This window comes from Ursus arctos, unplaced genomic scaffold, assembly GCF_023065955.2.
Source record: "Ursus arctos isolate Adak ecotype North America unplaced genomic scaffold, UrsArc2.0 scaffold_14, whole genome shotgun sequence".
Taxonomy (NCBI): Eukaryota; Metazoa; Chordata; class Mammalia; order Carnivora; family Ursidae; genus Ursus; species Ursus arctos.
In genome coordinates this window covers 51,965,729-51,985,974 of record NW_026622808.1, presented here as the reverse complement: position 1 = coordinate 51,985,974, position 20,246 = coordinate 51,965,729, and the positions used below count along the sequence as shown (strand labels likewise).

The 20,246-nt window shown below is 47.0% G+C and overlaps 1 protein-coding gene across 2 annotated transcripts in view; it reads left to right on the top strand.

Annotated features, from left to right (window-relative positions):
• The first annotated feature begins 407 nt into the window (after positions 1-407).
• The window catches only part of EIF4E3 (eukaryotic translation initiation factor 4E family member 3), a 38,216-nt gene continuing 18,377 nt past the window's right edge, over positions 408-20,246 (top strand). For both annotated transcript variants that reach the window (XM_048226557.2, XM_057311880.1), the window contains exons 1-2: positions 408-589; positions 14,129-14,201. In XM_048226557.2, the coding sequence (XP_048082514.1) occupies positions 423-589; positions 14,129-14,201 (240 nt within the window). In that variant the 5' untranslated portion in view covers positions 408-422. The remainder of the gene's footprint in view (positions 590-14,128; positions 14,202-20,246) is intronic.

The following is a 20,246-nucleotide window of genomic DNA, read 5'->3' as shown; positions in this document are numbered from 1 at the left end:
TTCGGGAACCCGCCCGTCCATCTCACCGGCCTCGGGTCTGGCCGCAGAACCAGCCCTCTCTCTGTCCGGTCCTCTGTTCCCCGACCCCCAGAGCCTGCTAATTCGTGCCCGGCCGCAGCTCTGCCCTCCCCCCCGGCCGGCCGGCCGTCGGTCCCCCGCCCTCCGGGTCCGTGCTGGTGCCAAATGGGCCCCGCCGCCCGCAGCGGATCGGCCGGCTTCGGTCTGGCGGCCCGGCCGGACCGTGCCCCCGGCGGCCCGCGGTGCGGCTCCCAGGCCGGGCGGGCGGCGGGCCTGGGGCGGGGCGGGGCGCGCGCGGGGCGGGGCGGGGCGGCCGCGCCGGGGCGGGCGGGGGCCGGGGTGACTCAGCCGCCGCTCGCCCCGCGGTCCGCGCGTCCGCCGGCCTCGCAGGCGGGGCGGAGAAAATGGCGATGCCCCCGGCCGCCGTGCCCCCCGCCCGGGCCCGGGAGCCGCCGGGGCCCCGCGCCGCCGCCGCCGCCGCGCCGCCGCTCGGCCTGCAGCAGCTGTCGGCTCTGCGGCCCGAGCCGGGAGAGGTCCCGCTGCACTCGCCCTGGACCTTCTGGCTCGACAGGTGAGGGGGCACGGGGGCCGCCGCGTCCGGCCCCGGCCCCGCCGCCGCCGCCGCCGCCGTGCGCCCGCCCGGCCGGCGCCGCCGCTTTGTCTCGGCGCGGCCCGGGACCCGGGCCCCAGCCCCGCTCCGCGGCCGCCCGCGCGCCCAGCACTCGCGCAGAGCCGGGTCGGGAGCCCGGGGCCGGGGCGAGCGAGTGTTTGGCGGCCTCGCCTCAGGCTGGGAGGACACAGGCGCAGCCCCAAAAGTTTCGGCAGCACTTTCCCCCCTTTATTTCCGTCAAAAGAAGCGTGCCCGAGGGCGGCCGTCCTGGCCGGGCGCTGGGAGACGGGCCAGCCGGGGGTCGTCGGGTCCTCGCTGTAAAGTGGGGAGAGCGGTGTTGTCCTGGTGGCCTCGCGGGGCTCCTGGGGGAGCTCAGGACCCGACCTGCGCGGTGACAGCGCTCGGGAAAGTGGGCCGGCCCCCAGGGAAGTGTGCAGGGGTGGCCGGATCGTGGCCCAGCGGGGGCCTCCACTCGGTGCCCCACCGAAACTGCCGCGGACACCTCTTGGCGTTCTTTCTCAAACAGTGGGCAGGTATTTTCTTGACCATTTACCGTGCAGCCACACGCCTTCTGGGCGCTGGGAATTCAACCGTGAGCAATACTTCGCTTTGTCAATAAAGTGGGGACAATTATAGCTTTCTCAGGGGACGGCTCAGGTGCCATCTCCTCAGAAACGCCTCCCAGACTACCGTATCTAAATTAGCACACCCCCATCTTGCAGTCATTCTGTATTCGCCTGCTCTGTCTTGTTCTCTGTAATGCTTAATGCTGCCACATAGTATTATGTATGAATCTGCTTATTTTCAGTCTGTCTCAATCCCTCAATACTTTTCCGTTCTGTTGAAAGCCAATGAGCAGGGACTTAGTTTTTGACACTTGCTATATCCAGGCACCGGGAACTGTACCTGGCACATAGTAGGAACATAAGAAAAATTTGACAAATGCATGAATGCAAAGCCCTTCTTAATATCTGTTACCCTGTGGGTGCCCAAAGATGACACCTCAAGATTGTCCCAAAAGCTTATGGAAATTTTGATGATGCTGTAGCTGTGGTTAAATGTTTGGAAGAGAGGTATATGACTGTTTTCTATGAAATGCACTTAGTAGACTCAAATCTGGTCTTTAAAAGCCTTGCATAAAATGCCTGCAAGGTTTTTTAAAAGTGATAATCATCCTTTTAAGGAAGATAAGTTCATTCCTTTCTTGGAATTAGCAAGAATCTATAAGAATCTATAAGAACTGACACTGGAGCCACTGTCTTTTTCGGGGACCCATAGAAGTTGGGGCTGGGGTAGATAGAACGAGTCTCATTTTCTAAAACATTTTCACTTTCATTATGGGATGCTAAGAAAGCATTTTACTGTCATAACAGGAGTGGTTTTGGCTAACATTAGCAGAGTGAAATCATGTGTCTTTGTTTTCAGAGGTGTGCTGTAACTATTGATACCGGGTATCATTTTTTCAAGGTGTTAATAAACCTTTTTACCTCTGGTCTAATGGTCTAACAGGTGGAGGTTGTTGCTGGTGGAAACAGTATCAAGAGAGTTTCTTTTTAAATGGCTCACAAATTAGTCTACTTAAAGGCACATCATTTTAAGAATGGTCCAAGATTTTAATACTACATAACAACAAATAACTTTTTAAGAATATCTGGTATCTTTCAGGATAAGAATACAGTAACTTTAATGAAGACACAAACTGTAGCTTTCCTAGTATGCGTTTGGGTATTTTTGTTCTCTGAAAGCCAGCAATCAAATGAAATGTTATTGCCACATTGTCCAAATTTGTAATAGAAATAATTACATTAATCTAGAAATTATAATTACTTCCAGCATTGCTCATTTGAATTCATTTTGCCTGATCAGTCGTCCCATAGTTTTTATTGGACTGTCTCCACTTCGCTGGGAGTCCATTACATTTATGTCAGCTGGCCCCCTTCCCCTCAGGGTTATGAACACACTGTGTTCCAGAAGTTTTGTTTGTAACTTTTCCCCCCTAGGGAAACAAGATTCTAGAAAGAGTAGTAAGTCTCTCAGGAGAGCCCTCCAAAGCAATCTTCACCCCAGCAGAGCTGATGTTTGCTACCGAGGGCATCAGTTTTGAGTTCCACAGCATCCAGAGGTCTTCTGATCCCTAAAACTTTCCTTTGGCACTTACCACCTGTCCTGTGCTCCCTTTCAGCCTACTTTGTGACCAAAGACAAGCGATGTAGCCCTGCTAAGCCTCAGTTTCATTGTTTGTAAAATGAGGATATTCATAAGCTGTCTCTCATAGGGGTTGTTCTGAGGATTAATGGATGAATATAAAACACTAACATGGATCCCCAGCATAGAATGAGTGCTTAATAAATATCGATAACTAACATTGTTATCCAAAGCTCCCAAATTACCACCACCACCACCCACCCCCAACACACACATACAGATCTGGACTGGAGCAGCTGAACTTAGTGTTAGGAAGCCAGCAACCTGAACTCACTTCCCCCGCTGGATGAATTAGAGAGTCCCTTAAGTAGAATTATTTGCATTTTCAATAGCAAATTCCAGTAAGTCCATGTGTGTGTGTGTGTGTGTGTGTATGTGTGTGTGTGTTTTAGTTAGACTATATGGCTAAGAATGCAAGCATTTGGGGTATGATTTTGATTGGGGTATAGAATGAAGAGTTTTCCTCCCCTTTTCTGGATATCCCAAACCCGATCCTGTCTCGATCTTGGAGGCTGCTCTTGTTTGCATGTCTCTGAGTGGTGACCCCCTTTCCTCTGAGTTTTATCTGCAGCACTCAATCCTCAGGCCTCTTTTCCCCATCCACACCAGTGACAGTATGCAGTTACGAAGTATTCAGCTCCCCTGGTGCACGGGTGACTCCCGCACTTGTACAACTGTGCATGCAGCCCCTCCTCTCTGTCTCCATATGGATGTCTAATACACACCCAAACTCAACACATGTCAAACCACCTCTTCAGCTTCGCTCCCGGATTTGCCTTCTTCCATCTGTCCCATCTCAGATCAGAGCAGTTCACAGTAACTCCTTCCTTCCGGTTGCCCAGCCCCCAGATCTTGGTAACCTCTGTGACTCTCCTTTTCCTCTCCTTCCCCATTCCTTCTCCCTCCCCTGCCACTATGCACAGAAGCTGTTGATTCTACCATGTGAGCGTATCCGGAATCCAACACATTCTCCCCACCTGCATCGTAGACCTTGAGCCACACGGCCTCTCCCACCTGGAACACCGCAGGAGCGTGCCAACTGCTCTCCCTGCTTCTACCCTTGCCCCTGTCATCCCTTCCCACCACAGCAGCTGAAGTAATATCCAAATTAAGGCCTGTCACTTCTCTCTTGTCCTTTTCATTCAGAGCAGAAGCCAAAGTACTTACAAGAGCCTGTGAGACTCTGCAGCATTTCCTGTCCCCGCCCAATATGCTTTTCTCCCCCCACTCCTGTCTCCCTCTCCCTCTCCCTTCTGCCCTTCTAGCTCTTCCTCTGTCATCCCAAGCATGAGCCTTGGCCACCAACAGTCCCTCCTGCCTGGAATGCTCTTCCCTCAGTCATCTGCTAGGGCTGTGCTTTCCTCCCCTTCTGGTCTCTGCCCAGATGTCATCTTCTCAGCAAGGCCTTCCCTAACCACTGCTACAAAATGGCACGCACATCCTGACACACACTCCCCATGCCCCTGGCCCCGCTTTATTTCCTCCATAGGATTCTGCGTTTGTATGTCTTCTCTCACTGGAACATCAGCTTCACTGGGTTCTTTCCGTGTCATTCCGCCCTCAGCTCCTTGATCAGCCCCTGGGCCAAGTCACCCCACACTGAATAGTTCAGGGTTATGGAATTCTACTCCTAGTAACTTCCTCATCTCCTGTGGTGGTTCATGTTACTCTGAGTATCATATGTAAATCTGCATCCCTAGCCCTGACTGCCCTCCCGAGTTCTGGACACCCTGTCCACCACGTGCTGGCCAGCCATGCCACCATCTAACACATTTCTCAGTGTTGGAATTTCCTTTGACTCCTCTTCTCTCTCAAGCCCACTGCTCCATCTAGTTCTGTGCTTCACATGTTTGACCTCTTGTTGGAAAACTTGCTCCAAGCCTAAGCCACCCCCTCCTCTCCTGTGCCTGCCTTCCTAGGCCCCAGTACTCTCCAGCCCCAGGTACATGCTGGCTCTGCCTGCTCCCCAGCTCTTCCCTCCTGGCATCCCCCACCTGGGCTGCCAGGCTTAGCCCTCTAACCTGCATCTGGTCTTGCCATTCCAAAACTCCCTGCCTTTCTCTTCTGCCACAACAATGGATTGTGATCTGTCTCTTGCCATCTAAGCGTGCCTCTCTTGTGGGCTTGTGTGCTCCAGGCAGGTGGGATTCCGGATCTCCACCCCTACTTTTACTAGAGTGGCTCCCATTGGTTTTGTTGTGGTGGTTTGTTTTGGATATGGGCCGCTCTAATTTGAAAAGAGTATTCCCCAGCTTAGACACAAAAACAAAACCTAAAACCTACAGCCTTCAGATTATGGTACAAATATCTATATTGCTATTTTTTAACACGAAACTCACCTTTTCTTAGCCTATCCCCTATGTCTCCCCTACTCCAAAATACCACTCAGTGTGTCAGGCTCTCTGGTAACAGTGGACTTGTGGCCCCTTTCCTGCATCAGCCATGGACTTGCCAGCCTCTAAGATTTGTCTCCTATGTTTCTTCTGCTTGGGATGCCCTTCTCCCCTTTGTCTACCTGAAGAGCTATCACGCATCCTTCAAGGCCTTGCAGAGATGCTAACTCTGTAATTGTCCTTAAATAGCCCTTGGCTCAGGCAGGATTGAGCCCACCTCCTTTGCGCTCCTGCAGCACTTTTATAGGCCAGTATTTGTATTAAGGATAATTGATTGCTCCTCTTTCCCTCCGTCTTGACGGTGAGACTCGGATGGCCTCATGTCTGACTCCTCAGAGTGGACACTACAGTGCACATAGTAAGTGCTTAGAGAGTATTTGTGTTCTTGTGTCTTTAGTCTCAGAGGTAGGCTGGTCACGTATGTCTCCCACCAACCCACCCCATCGGGGCTCACCTCGACCCAACCAGTGTTTCTCAAAATGTCATCCCTCGCCACTTACGTCTGAATCACCAGGGGCTGTGCGTCTCAAGTACAAGCTCCCAACCCTGCCCAGAACCTGCTGTCTTAGACTTCTGGGGTGGAATGCACATTTGTAGCAAATGTCCTGTGCATCACAGCGGGAGAATTACTGCTCTGCTTATTGATCAGGTCAATGGAGCATATTACCTGTCCTTCGCTGTTCTCAGTGCTAAGAACACAAACACAAGGACAGCATGGTCCCGGGCCTCCCAGGAGGGGTGTCTCACGTACCACATGCTTCCATAGCATCAGTGGAGTGTTCTGGGAGGTACCAAGTTCCAGAGGGACCCTCCCCCCTTCACAGTGTGATGCTTTCACATGCATTGCAATGTTGTGCTCCATAATAACAAATCCGATACAGGGCAGTGGGCCAGGCTTGATAGAGAGGGTTCCAAAACCATCCTTATTCACAGAGTGGCCTTTTGGGACCAGGTGAGGGTAGAAGGCTGCGTGGAAGGACGTAGTTGACACGGAGACAGGGACTGCCATCTGCACCTGTTTCCCTCATTTTTGCCTTTTTGAACCCATGGGCTCTCTTAATGGCCCAGGATTTGACTTTCTGGAAGGGGGAAATGGTGTCCAGGTAGCTCGGGCTGGGAAAGGCTCTGACCCAGGGTCTCACAGCCTCTCCACCTGTGCGCGTCAGTGGTTGCTTCCTGCAGCTGGGCCTGGAGGCCTTAAACATCCTCTCTCAGAAAATTACCAGTCCTTCCCTGGTACTAGCTGCTCAAAAATATCTATTTTCCTTCTTTTAATATTACAGATGCCATTTCCTTATTTCCAAACCTAAGAGAGCTGGCGAGACTTTAGTGGTCTGGCACGGTGACAGTCCAAAACCTGGCTTTCGTTTGCTGTCACCTCTCGCACTAGTATAGTTTTCTTCCACCCAACCCCTATGTACTGAGGGATTAATTATATGGCAAGAGGAAAAGAGTCTCAGCTGCTCGTGTCACAGAGCTTATAGGCAAGAATGAAAATAGAAGGAAGCCTGGAAAAAGAAAAATAAGCTAAACATGCAAAAAAAATAAAGCATTTAGATTATAAAGGGTGTTTCACTAGATGCACTATTAAATGTTAATGATAGGCCCTGGACCATTTTTTGTGTGTGACTCTCAAACAGGAAGCGGCTATAGCCACAAGCCACAGATCTATCTAAAGCGATTAAAATGAAATCAGCTTTAATGGAGTGAATGATATACGAGGGGTGCTCTTCATCACAGAGCTGAGCCTGTACAGATTTTTCCCTCTGACAGCTGAGCCTGATGGGTGCAAATTCACCAAGACTGGCTTTTGGGAGACCTATCCCTGTCTTTAAAGTTTACCTCTCTAAGGCTGTTCTCTTGGCTCAAATGAAGTGGTCACTCATTTGAGGTAGAGTATTGTCAGTATTCATTTCTTCCACTAACATCTGTTGTGTGCATGTACACTGGGCATGCGTATCTGTTACTGGGCTATATTGTGCCTGCTAGGTGTTACACTGGCTGCTGGACATAATTACCCACGAAGTCCTCACAGTTTTGAAGTAGGACATATCAGCAACATTTTACAGATGAGAACATTGAGGCCCGGAGAAGCCACTTGACCAAGGTCACACAGCTAATACAGAGTGGAAACAGAGTTTGAGCTAAGGACTGTGTGACCCCAAGCACTGGTGTCCCTACCCCTGCCGAACACCACTTCCCTATGAATATGAACAAGGAACGCAATACCGTTCTCCCATATTTCATATTCTGAAATAAGGAAGCTAGATGGGACTTGAGAGGGAATCTACCACTGAATTTCACCAGTGAGGAAACCAAGCTCCTGTTTCATGGGAAAAAAGTTAAGCCAAGGACTCTCTTCTTCAAAATTTGCAAAGAAGAGACCCTTGCCTAAAACCCATATTTAAGAGCCTGGGACTTCACATTCAATGATGGCCTCATCTTGATAATCTCTTTGGGAGATGACAAAAAAATACATCTGTGAGAAAAGTGATTTTTATGTGTTTTTGATGATGCTAGCTATAGTTCATTAGCTTTTATTTGCCAAGCTGTTAGCATTTCTTATGGTGACTTGATTTAGATGACACAGGCCAGCACATCTCAAACTTCAGTATATATACAAATCACATTGGATTCAGCAGGTGTCTAACGGGCCTAGAGATGCTGTAGCTCTCCCACCAGGTGATGCTGCCGGGTGACCGACCACACTTTGGCAAGGATGCAGGCAGGATTTGGGGGAAACCTTTCCAGCTTCTTCTCTTTGTAAGAAGCATTTCCAGGTATCCAGGTCACTGGTAAGTGGTGCTGTGGCCTGCTAAGAGCTAGCCAGGTAATGGTGAAGATCATTTCCTTGGGTATTTACTTCTGTCCCCATGAATTATCCACGAGCCTCATTCACCTGTAGCAGACATATCTTTAAGGGTGAGGTTGAGGGGAGAAGGCACATTTGTACTGCAGGGAGATACACTGAGGACTGCAAGTTGCAGGAGAGTCGAGATTGCTTGGTGCTGAGTTGTGTTCCCGGCACCAAGCAGAGGATGGGTCATGGAATAAGTGATCAGTCGAGGCTGCTGACTAAGGGCAAGGTTGCCAGCCACCCATGGTTCAAGTCCCAGGTCTGTCCCTAGCCAACTCTGTCTTTGGCAGGTCACCACCCTCAGATTTCATTTGGTTATCTGCAGAACGGAAATGCAACCATTATTTACGTCATGATGTCTGAATGAGGATGAAATGAGATCATGTGTGCATGTAACATATGATACATAGTTTTTTTTTCAGTTATTGGGGGCTCAGTAAGTATTTCTGGAATAAGAGAGGATAAAACGCTTTGAAGCACTGCAGACTTAAATTGCGCTAAAAGAGTTCTGTCTTGTGAGATTCTCAGGGACCTGCTTTAATGAATACATAAAGATGATTTGTACATAACACATTAACTGTTTGCATATAGATGGTGCTTAGGTGCCTAGAAACCATTTAAGCGGAACAGTTGGTCCAAACTTATGGGACTCTCTGCTTTCTCCTAACTCCCCAAATGAAAAGAAATTTTAACCAATTTTACATAAAGAGTCTTAAGATGCATTTCCTGTGATTCTGTTATGCAGCTGAAGACACACAGGAGTAATATAAAGCTGGATTGGGGAGTTTGGGTCATAAATAACATTAAGAGTTCCCCTCTCATCTTTACACTAATCGTCTACTTGGCAGACCTCGAAGGATCCCTTCCCACTTCTGCCCTAACCATCACAGCTTCTGGGTGAGCCAAGTCCAAGTGGAAACAGCCCTCAGGGTAGCTATGGCCTTAAGCCCAGAGACACCGGCACCTTTTGGGCTTTTTTTGCCGAGGAAGGAATCTAGGAGTTTCTCAGCTCTGTGAGTAACTCTTACAGGTTTCTTGGGATTCTTACTGGCTGCCCCACAGATTAGAAAATGTGCTCAGTGTCTCTTAGTTCTAATTGTGCTCTTATCTGTTCCTGTTTTTCTGCCTCGGATGGTGATGATGACGATGGTGATGTTAGCAACAATTGCTTATTAGATGCCAGATATTGGGTAAATGCTTTGTAGAGCATCCACTCATGTCATCTAATCAGCAAAGCAACGGGTGGCGTAGAGACCGTGTTCTCAGAAAGGGGAAGTGGGGGTCAGAGAGGGTCAGGCTTGCCACACAGCTGGGAGGTGGCAGAGCTGGGACTTGAACTCAAATCCGTCGATTCCAAGGACCATCCTCTTAACCCCTCTGCTTTCCTGCCCTCCTGCTATAGCCCATTTGTGGCTTTTGTTTGGTAAAGTATCTTCTTCCCACGTCTAGCCCCAGAATATGATAACCTGTATGTATGTTCTTCCTGAATTGTGTTCCTTGTATAACTTTTTAGGATATCGTTATTGCCAGGGATTCTGGTAGGCTCCACCTCAGCCCTGCATCTCTGCGTCTGCCCCCTTCCAATATCCAATAGTGTGGCCAGCTGGATGGTGTTGGATGAATGGCAGGCCAGAATGGGTCCAAGGAGAGAGGAGATAACCTAGAAAGGGATTTGCCCTAAGATGCCATGTGTGACCCTCCCATGATGACAGTGACTGCTTGGTTTTTACTGGGAGCCATCCTTGTCTAAGAGGAAGATCATGGGCATCAGAGCTAGACCAACCAGGGAAAGAACTCAGATCTGCTACTTAAAGAGCCTCACTGAGCCTCAGTTTCCTAATTAGTAAAGTGGGAATGATAATAGCACCTTGACAGGGTTGCTGTAAGGATTAGAGTCAGCATGAGCAAAACCCTCAATAAAAGGAGGCCATTATTACATTACTATCATTACATCAGAGGAAAGACTCCTGGTGAACACTTCAGACTCCTTAACCTGATCCAGCCAGGGAGCATTTATTGTCCCGCTGGTATGTCCACAGCTGCAGCTCGTATTGGGAGAAGGCAGCATAGAATTCGGAGAATGTGAAAACAGGTCTGAGTCCTTGGTTTTGGGATTTTCCACAACTCCAGCTGCGTGTCCTTCTAGGAAGGGTCATCATCAATATGTAAGCACCCTCTCACCGCCTTCTCTTCCACCTCCTCCCTCCCGGGCCAAGAAGAGAGGATCTGATCAGAGTTGCTTTGCCTTCAGGAGTCTGGGGAATTCAGAAAGCAGGGGTGCTAGTTCTAGAACTCCATGAGGACAAGGACTTTGTCTAGAATGACCACCGATGTATCCCCATCAGCTCAAAGAGGTGTGCACTGAATCTTTATTGATTAAATAAGTTATAAATCCTCTGAGACTCTTTGTTACGTGTCTATGTCAGGGGTTCTCGGCATTGACTGTGGTGACATTTTGGACTGGGTATTCCTTGTTGTAGGGCTATCCTGTGCCCGCTAGGATATCCTGGGCCCTCTACCAGCTAGATGCCGGTGGCATCCCCCTCAGGTGTGACCCCTGGAACTGTCTCCAAATATTGCCATACGTGTCCGCCTGGGGGACAAGATCACGCCCAGATGAGCACCTTTGATCTGCAGAGTGAGGGTTTGGTTGCGGTTCTGTTGGGAAGTTTAGGTTTATAACATGAATGGAGTAAAAAGACTTTTAAAAGATAGGAGAATATACTGTATATGTGCGATGAGTGAAAATATTTCTTTCCTTGAAGTCCATGGCAGACATTTACCTTCCCGTTGGTACAGCTCTCTGACAGTAACAGGGAGGAGGGGCCGTGGGGCTGGCCGCCCCGCACCGCAGCTTTGCCGGGAGCAGCCTGCATTGCTACTTTAAGAAACAGTAACAGTAGACGCTACAGCTTCAGTTCGGCTTTGAACCAGCAAGTCCAGTACAGACTGACCTGTTTACAAGACAGATGATTAAAAATCTCAGCCTGTTTACCCTGTTAAAATGGATTCCGTGACTATGGCCCAGTTTTGCTTGTTAAAGAGGTCCCAGGGCAGGCAGGAGGTTTAGGCATGGTGGGATTTTTCAGGGACTGTCGGGATCGGACTTGGCTCGCAGGAGAATGCCGTTCCTCACTCTGGCCAAGCCAACCACTTACTACGATCAGAAGTTCCAGCACCATTGTTTCATTACTTTGAAACCTGAATAGCCATAAAACTGTCGGGCAGCTAGAAGAAACCCTTAAGATCCCAGAATCCAACCTGCCCCATTAAGAACTTAGGAAACCAGAGTCCATAGGAGCTAACATACTTCCTTCAAACGCCAATACATCCGCATCACGACCTATGAATCAGAACAGACCTATAGTGGAGGGTGATCCTGTCGGTTTTAGTGAGAACCTTCTCTCCTTGGCTGTCCTGGAAAGTCCATTCTCAGAAAGCTGGTTGGCCGGGATTCAGTGCTGTAGAGGATGTGGAGTGCTGAGCACACTAGCTCCTGGTACCGTCTCACGCAGACAGCACTGCCTTATGGTCTTATTCGAGAGCCTTTTCTTGGACTCAGGAAACTACATTTTTTAAAAAAGATTTTATTTATTTATTTGACAGAGAGATAGCCAGCGAGAGAGGGAATACAACCAGGGGGAGTGGGAGAGGAAGAAGCAGGCTCCCAGCAGAGAAGCCTGATGCGGGGCTCGATCCCAGAACGCTGGGATCACGCCCTGAGCTGAAGGCAGACGCTTAACGACTGTGCCACTCAGGCGCCCCAGGAAACTACATTTCTTAAAAACAAAACAAAACTCGGATAGTGAAACCGAGGGGCCCTAAATGATTTTGTATGATTGTCTCCTACACTGGAATAGAATTAAAAGACCACAATGTAAGAGGCACTTAAAAAGAGGCATAGAAAGCAATGTCCATCAGAAACTTTGTCCAGGTTAAATGGTATTATGCTCGCATTGTACTAAGTTGACATAATGCTGTCTGAGGTGAACATTCAAATACTTGTGCTACACAGTTACGCATCGAAGTGTGACTTTAAAAGATAGTAAAGCTTTGAAATACACAGTTTTAGAAATGAAAGAAAGGCAAAGTACATTTCCTTCTTTTGGACCCTAGCAAATCCCCATCCTGTAAGTAAAGGATCCACATATATGCTTTCCTACGTACTTTGGGTGATCCAGGGATATCTTGCTGGGCATATTTGGTGGAGAGGTCAGCTAAACTTTTCAAAGGAAAAAAAAATTGGCATTGGAATAAATGCCAGTAGATTTTCATATAAAAGCAAAAGATTTTTCATGTGAAAATCTATCCAGAAAAAAAGTTCAGGGTCGGTTTTAGTGGGCTTTTTTTTTTTCAATCTTTTTATAATTGAAGCCAAAAATGGTATAAAACCCTGCATTAAATAGTAAGTTAATATTTATTCATGTCAAGGCAGTCTCTGGACTGATGGATTCATCTGGGGCCCAGGCATTGTCAGAGCTAGGTGCTGATTGAATACCTCACTGTTCACCTCTCTCTTCAACATGGTTATTTTAAGCTTTAGGTCTGGCAAGAAAATGCAGTCATGCTGGTTATTGTGGATTTGCTTTTTTTAAAAAAAAAATGCCCAGCATATTTATAAACAACTAGAAAAGAGTTGTAAACCCAACACATTAGGGTATTTATCCGACATCGCCAACTTAACACGGTCCTTTGTTTGCCCTCAAACTTGTCCACAATTATACTTCCTTAGTGCCTTTCAAGCAAGGGAACTGTATTCAGAAGTGCATTGTTTCTATTCCGGTTAGGCACCAGGGAACATTTATTGGTCCATAGTTCCAGGAGTTTGGTCTGTAGAGCCCTGTCACTCATGTGTCATGCGCACCCCACACCTGGGCATGACCCTTTTCTTTGCTGTCCTCTCTGCCTCTGAGCTCTGTGGGTTTTGTGCATATCTCCGGTGTGCAGTGGTTTTATGACTCTCCGGAAAGTGCAACGTCTTGAGGTTCTGTGGGCTTGGTGTCTCTGAGGGTCAGTGACTGCTCAAGATCATTCTCTATAGATTCCAGATCCTACTGGGTTGACTGTGAGCCAGCATGTTCTCTCAGCAAGCCTCATTTCCCACCTCACAACCACACGCGGGGCTTTCAAGCATTTTTTGAGTGGTGATTTTTCATCTTTGGACTGACATTCCTGGATCCCGACAGTCTTGAGCAAGAACTGCTAGTTCAGTATAGGGGAGAGGAAAAGGTGGCAGGAATTGAGAATCTTAACTTCTAAGGACTGATGAGACCTTATCATATTGCTCCTAATCCCAAGAAATGGGGTGGGAGAAAGCCTGTCCCTAGTGCCTGATTTTTCTGGTGAGTAAACCTGTAGTATGTTGCCATCTAGTGGACCATATGGCAAACTAAAGATTAATGTATTCTGACCACAGCGCTCCCCAGAGCTAATTAAATCAGCCCGAGAAAATAACTGAAAGAATTTTTCTAAAAGCAAGTGTTGGGGAAATATATGCAAATTTCAGGGGAAACTAAAGTTGACTTTTAGTAATCATGTTTTCTTAAAGTTGGCAAAAGGTTACTCTGTTTCTTAAGAGTTCCTGAATATTTACCACCAAGAACTAACAAGTTTTTCAAACATGTCATCGGGCCAGGAGACCGTGATTTCACTGTCACCTGTACAGCGGGCACAGTTTCATATCCAAAATCCTAGCAGAAGGCTTGGTTATTACAAGGTTATTTTAGTATTTTTTAAAATGTGATTTTTTAAAGTTTAGTCTTTTTTAAAATGTGATTTTTAAAAGTTTCCAATATCTTTCTTACGTACATTTCCCTTTTTTCTTTTTAATTAAATTTCCGCAGAATACATATGCTTACTTTTAGGGGAGGCAGACTCATGACTTCACAAAGTAGGAATTTCACATTTTAAATTCTAAATCACATTCCAGAAATGTCTGATGCCGTGGTTTGAGACCTAATTTGTATGAAAACCTGTGACCTGACTTCAAGAACACTGACTACTTGTTTGGCTTCTGTCTTTGCTCTTTTGTTTATGTTTGCTTAGATCCCTCCCTGGTGCTACAGCAGCTGAGTGTGCCTCGAACCTGAAGAAAATCTACACAGTACAAACCGTACAGGTAAGATCCAGAAATGGACGTGCCAGCTGAACACGGCATATGTCGGACATTTAACCCTCCAGCCGGAAAGCAGCGGCTATGCTGGCAGCTCCCACCCGGGTTCTGTCCCCATGTCAGCTCTCAGGTCTTTCGGTGGAGCTGGACTTAACTAAGTGTAACCCAGAGGCTGGCTGAGCACACATCCAAGTGGCCTGCTCCTCTCCTGGGGACCTGCTAAAACTTATTTACTACCGAAATATTTCACCAGTCCTCGGAGCAGCAGACTGTGGTGTGTCCCCGCGTGGGTCTGTGTCCCTATTCAAATACGAGCTCGGCCACTCCCTCTGTGAGCTCTGAGCTCGGTTTCCCTTCTCTGAGAGGCAATAGCATTGCCCTGCACGGTTACCTAAGGTTACAGGTCACATAGGAAGAGCAGGTGGGTGTTGAGCGTGAAAGTGGAAGGTCTCAAGCCTGTTTCCTACTTCATGTTCAGCTTCCATCATCCTACATTAGGCAAGTATCAGTGCCTTTAATTTCTTTAAAGTGGGTATAACGAGAGTACCTGTCTCTGGAGTGGTTGGGAAGAGTAAGTAAGATAATGTGCATACTATGCTTAGCAGGATACCTGATACATTGTAGGTTCTCAACACACGTAAGCTCTTAGTTCTATCCATTCTTTCTTCAACCGACCCTTGTGAAGAAAATTTCTGAAAAACCTGATTTATTTAGCTGATCACATTTCCTTTTTCTTCAAAAGCAAAGTCTGTCAAGTGTATCCCTCTTTTTGAGGATAATACACTGTTATAGACGGAATAAAGATTTAAGGCTGCTGTCTGCCTGCAATGGCTGTATGTTTAGAATGTTCTAGAAGGGCCAGATTTAAAATGTCCCTGTTGTGCCTCTAAATCTTTTAATGTCTTAGCAATTTCATTAGATGGGCATCTAGATTGTGTCCCTTAGGCAGTTTCTCACATTTAGAACTAGCACAAAGATCCTTTTTTCAGAACTTCTCCCACTATCTCGTTCAGAAAATTTAGTATTCTCAGTTTTGCAGTCCTGGGAATCTGATGGGAAGGTGCCATGCATGGCCACTGAGCCAGGTGTAAAGACACAGTCCAGACCATAGTCCAGTTCTGATCTAGTTGGAAAAATGGCATAAGCATGTGGAAAGCAAAATAACAGTGCTGCTGTAAATAATCCCACGGTGCCAAGTACAAGCGATGTCACAAGGCAGCACGTGGGCCACTGTCCAGAGGGATGACTGCTCTCACATTCCAGGAAAGGCTTCCCCTCGCTTCTTCCCTGCGGTGACGTTGTGGACTTTTGTTACCTCTTCTCCAGCAGTCGTTGTAGAAAGCTCAGAGCACTTGACTTTGAAGCCTGTCTTCACATGGAAGTTCTTAGATCCCTTTGACTTTCAGAGGTACTCTTTAGACTTTTTCCACTCCATTATGACATTGGGTCCTCAGAGCTCTGCCTGGGATTCCAGGACAGACCCTGGTTGAGTCAGATCAAGGGGTCCGTTTGTTTCTCTGACCCTGTGTGACCACAGAGCGTTTTGTTGAGCCTTGGCGTCCAGCAGCAAGTTAGGGGCTCCAGGGACCAATTGTTAAAGTACCCAGGTTGGCACGTACTAGGAAATACCTTCTTGAAAACTCTATTGGGAGATAATTTATATTCAGTAAATGTAGATTTCGTTAAGTGTGCAGTTTGATAAGTTTTGACAAAGGTATGCAGACATGTAACCATAACCCAGATCAAGATAAAAAGATTTGCATCATGTCAGAAAGTTCCTGCGTGCCCTTCCAGTCATCCTTCTCTTCCAGAAGCAGCCACTATTCACATTTCTATCACCACATATCCTTTTGTTTTTTATTGAACATCCTATAAATGGAATCACACAGTACCATACTCTATTGTGTCTGTTATTCCTTCCCCTCAATAAATACTGGGGGATCGGGGCGCCTGGGTGGCTCAGTTGGTTAAGCGGCCAACTCCTGTTTTTGGCTCAGATCTTGCTCTCAGGGTCCTGGGTCAAGCCCCCTGTCAGGCTTTCCACTGAGCAGGGAGTCTGCTTGAGGCTTCTCTCTCCCCCTCTCCTTCTGCCTCTCCCCACTGTGAGCTCTCTCTTTCTCTAATAAAGAATAAAATCTTTTAAATAAATAAATACGTACATATTACATGCCGAAGGACTGAAGGGATGAATGAGAAGTTAATAAATGAACCGCTTTCCTGGACCACAGCAGAACTACCTGCATAAGGATCCTTTAAGCGATAAGCCCCATTCTCAAAAACTGATCCTTGGTGGGGTGAAAAATCCTCCTGTTTTTATACATAAAGCACAGATATGTATCCAGTACTTAAAGAAAGAAACAGCTTTGCTGTGGTATTAACATTTCACAAGGGAGCAGTTAGAACAAAGGGTTCTTTGGGGTGGGCTGGAGGGATGTGTTAATGAAACACTGCCCTAAGTGGTCAGGAAGTCCTTTCATATCTGATGTGCCTCTGTCCTCCTCGGTTTCCTTATCTGTCAGACTGAGGTAATAACGCTGCCTACTCCCTAAGGTTGAGCGAGGGTTAAACGAGATTGCATGTGCTTCTTTGTCGTGCTTGGCACTTTGTACTCAGCCGTTAGCAGCTTTTACCGAAGTGGTGTTGGATGCTACCCCTTGGCGTCATCAGTTGACTGGCGAGGATGTGGGTGAGGGTGTAGCGTAGTCACATTGCCTGCGTTTCTATCTCGTATCTGCCACTTACTCGCTCGGGCAAGTGGCTTAACTTCTCTGTATCTGCTTACTCATCTCCGAGATGGGAATGCTCTTGATACTGATTGTAGCATGAGGCCCTGAGAATGAAATGGCACAAGGAGGTAAAAAGCACATAGGAGGGTCCAGTAATAATAACAGGTGCATCTGCTATTCCTCACCGACTCCTTCTGGAGCCTCGTTTTGTGTTGTCCTCGGGCCCGTTGTCTTTCAGACAGCTGTGCACTGCTACTTCTCGGTGATATATTTCAAGCAGTTATTCCCCAGATGATGGCACTGCTGCCACCCCTACTCATGAGAACACATTTAACTTACCAGTAACTTCTGGGATTCCAACCTGTCAGTGTCCCGAACATTTGGGAACGGTCCCGAGTATTTAACAAACTGCCTTGGTGCTAGTTTTTAAGTCATTTGAGGACATGCTTTGGTTTCCCTGTGTTTTTATTCTGTGATTATTTAGTAATTCTTGGACCCTCACTCTTTCAGCACTAAAAAAACACATCCCTAATTGTGTCTGTGATTTTCCCCCCATCTCTGTTTGGGCAAAATGTGAGAATCCTGTGTTATTGATGACTGCTTTATAGAGAAGGAGATAATATGTCTTTTTGTACTTTGAGGCCCTTCAGCAAATCAGAGATGTTGATGGGGGTGGGGGAGGAATTATGATTCCCATTTAGTGGCTGCAGAGACTGAGGCTGAGAGGTAAGAGCTCTAAAACACCCAGTGGGAACAGCCAGTCTTGCCATGCCTCAGGGACTGGAGCTCCCACCCCTTCTAGTTCACTTCTTTTCCTTTCCCTCTGCCCTGACTTGAGGGGGGGCAGGGAGGCACGTGCCTCCAGGCGGCCCACTGACCCCTGCTGAGGACACTCTCTCTGTAGCCAACAATAATTCTCTTTGCTTGGACTTAAATTTATTTCTTACTTTCCTGCCTTCTTGGAAAATTCCATTTTTCATCTAGTTGTGTTTTCCAGATGCTTATTGATTCCTTTTACTCTTTTGTAAACATTTCCAAATTTTCCACATTTCTCCTGTGTTTTGATGTCCTAAGTGGATGCAGTACAGAACAGAACATAGCTTCTGAGCAAGGCTGATTCTACCTGTGGGAGAACGAAGAGCTACCTACCAAACATGATTTGCAAGGGAGGGCTGCCTCGTCCCCACTCTCTTTCAGCATGGCTACCACAAAACCAGCAATTCCAGCCCTGAAAACTCATTCCTCTACACCATTCTATTCCACCTCGGTCATGTGTGTTATCCCCTTCAAGATTTTGCCACGCCGTGTCCCACTTGTGCTGTGTTCTACCCAGTAGGTTGCATAAATTGGCTGACTTTTTACTTAAATTTACATAATACAGAAACTTCATGTTTCTTCTGTAAATGGATATCCGGCATCATGTCTCATAAACAGAGAGTCTCCATCAAAAATACATACAATCTGTTAAAATTAAGAGAATGTTCCTTCTGTACCTGTGTACTGCCGGCGATGTCAAGACATCATCCTTCATCAGAAGGTGTGAAGTTGTTGTGCCTTTGCAGATCATAAGTTAGGACGACAGATTGCCTTCCAAATCACTGGGGAGTGAGGGCTGTCGTCAGGCTTATAGGTCAGTACTGGTAATGAAGGATGATGTGAAGATTGATTCAAATTTTGAACACAGACGGGCAGCCCACAGTGGGTGGCATCCTGCAATAGAATGACCTGGAATGAACCATTTGGGTGAAGGGAGGGGACTGAGGCAAGAAAGAGAGACACACCGTATTGAAGAGACAGACAGAAGGACCTACAGCCTGGTCTACCAATAGGTCTGTCGAACACAGACTTAATTTCGAGTAGGACAGGGTTCTTTATCATTTAATTAATTCATCATGTGTATAATGAGATCAGCATTTATAGTCACAGCCCATTTGTGCGGAAATAGAACTGCAGTCAGGTTACCCATGATCCTCTGTCTCTGGTGGCTTGCTGGCGCCGGGGGCCACTGTGTGGGTGGGGGCTAAAGGGGGAAATGAAATCTTGCACAGTAAAAGTACTTTAGTCATTTCAAATGTAAAACTTGGTCTCTGAAGGGGATCAGAATACGCCTGCCACCCCCAAAAATGCCACGTTAGCATAAGAATTCTGTGAAACTGAAGGCAGTTGAGAAACAGCAGACAAGGGAGGAGCCCTCTGCTCTCCTGTCTGCCTAACGTCAGGCATAAATTTCCCATTTAAGGGTGGCATAAACTTCCATTTGTAAAGGTAGCCTTCTTTCTTGTCGCTTGGGTCTGCATAGCAAACCTTACTCCACAATCGTTTCTACTATATATGTCCCAGTCACCTCCCCCCAATGGACCACCTGTAAGGGGCGCCAACCCCCTTTTCCTTTATCCATTCACGTTTCACAGTTTATCAGTCTTTGTTATAACGGTATATTAGTTTCTGAGTCCAGCCACTTTCTTGGGCTTTCACTGCCATTTTCTGAAGCCCCTGTGCACTTCAAAGTATTCACATTAATAAAGAAACATATACCAGTGGGCCTTTTGCATGAAGCGGGGTGCACACTGCTGTGATGTGTTTCCCCAGGCTTTTCTGTGGGCTCTCTCCACTCAGAGTACGAATCCCACTTAGCTCCCCAATCCAGACTTTGTGATTTATTCGGTGACTTCCTGTGTGGTGAGACACTGCCCAAATACCCTGTCCTTTATTTTATCTGTGATGACCAGTCCTCCAAACTTTGGTTCTCTCTTTAAGTCAGGCCCTTTTGGAATTCAAAACAAACCCATTGCTCTCTCAAGTGCCCAGCTCTTGCAGATCAGAAGCACTTTGCTTTCAGCCTACTGTGTCTGCTCTCTGTTAAAAACATCCTGTAAGTTCTTTCCTTGTTGCCTTGTTTGTTCTGGGTTCTTTCTGTCCTCCGCACAAAAATCATTGATTCCGTTGGTGGGAAGCAAGCTCCAGACAACCAGAAATCCATTCCTACTGAATGGAAATATTTAGTTATTATTTCAAAAATACTCTCTTGCTTCATATGCCATGACCCTCAGAAGAAATTCTGGATTTTGGTGGGGGGAGGGGGATGTTTGCTGGGTTTTTTTGTTTTATTTTACGCTTGCCCGTCCTGCACAACACAGCATTTTTTTTCTTTGCTCGTAATTTCAAGTATGTTCTCTTTCTCATTTCTTCAGAACATTCCAGTAGAAAATTGAGAAGCAAATTTGTCAGTTTTTCTGGTAATGAATGATTATCTATTTGGCAGATAGATGATAGATGGGGCATAATTGCTCCAATCAAAACTAGTAGATTAGGGATTTATCAAATG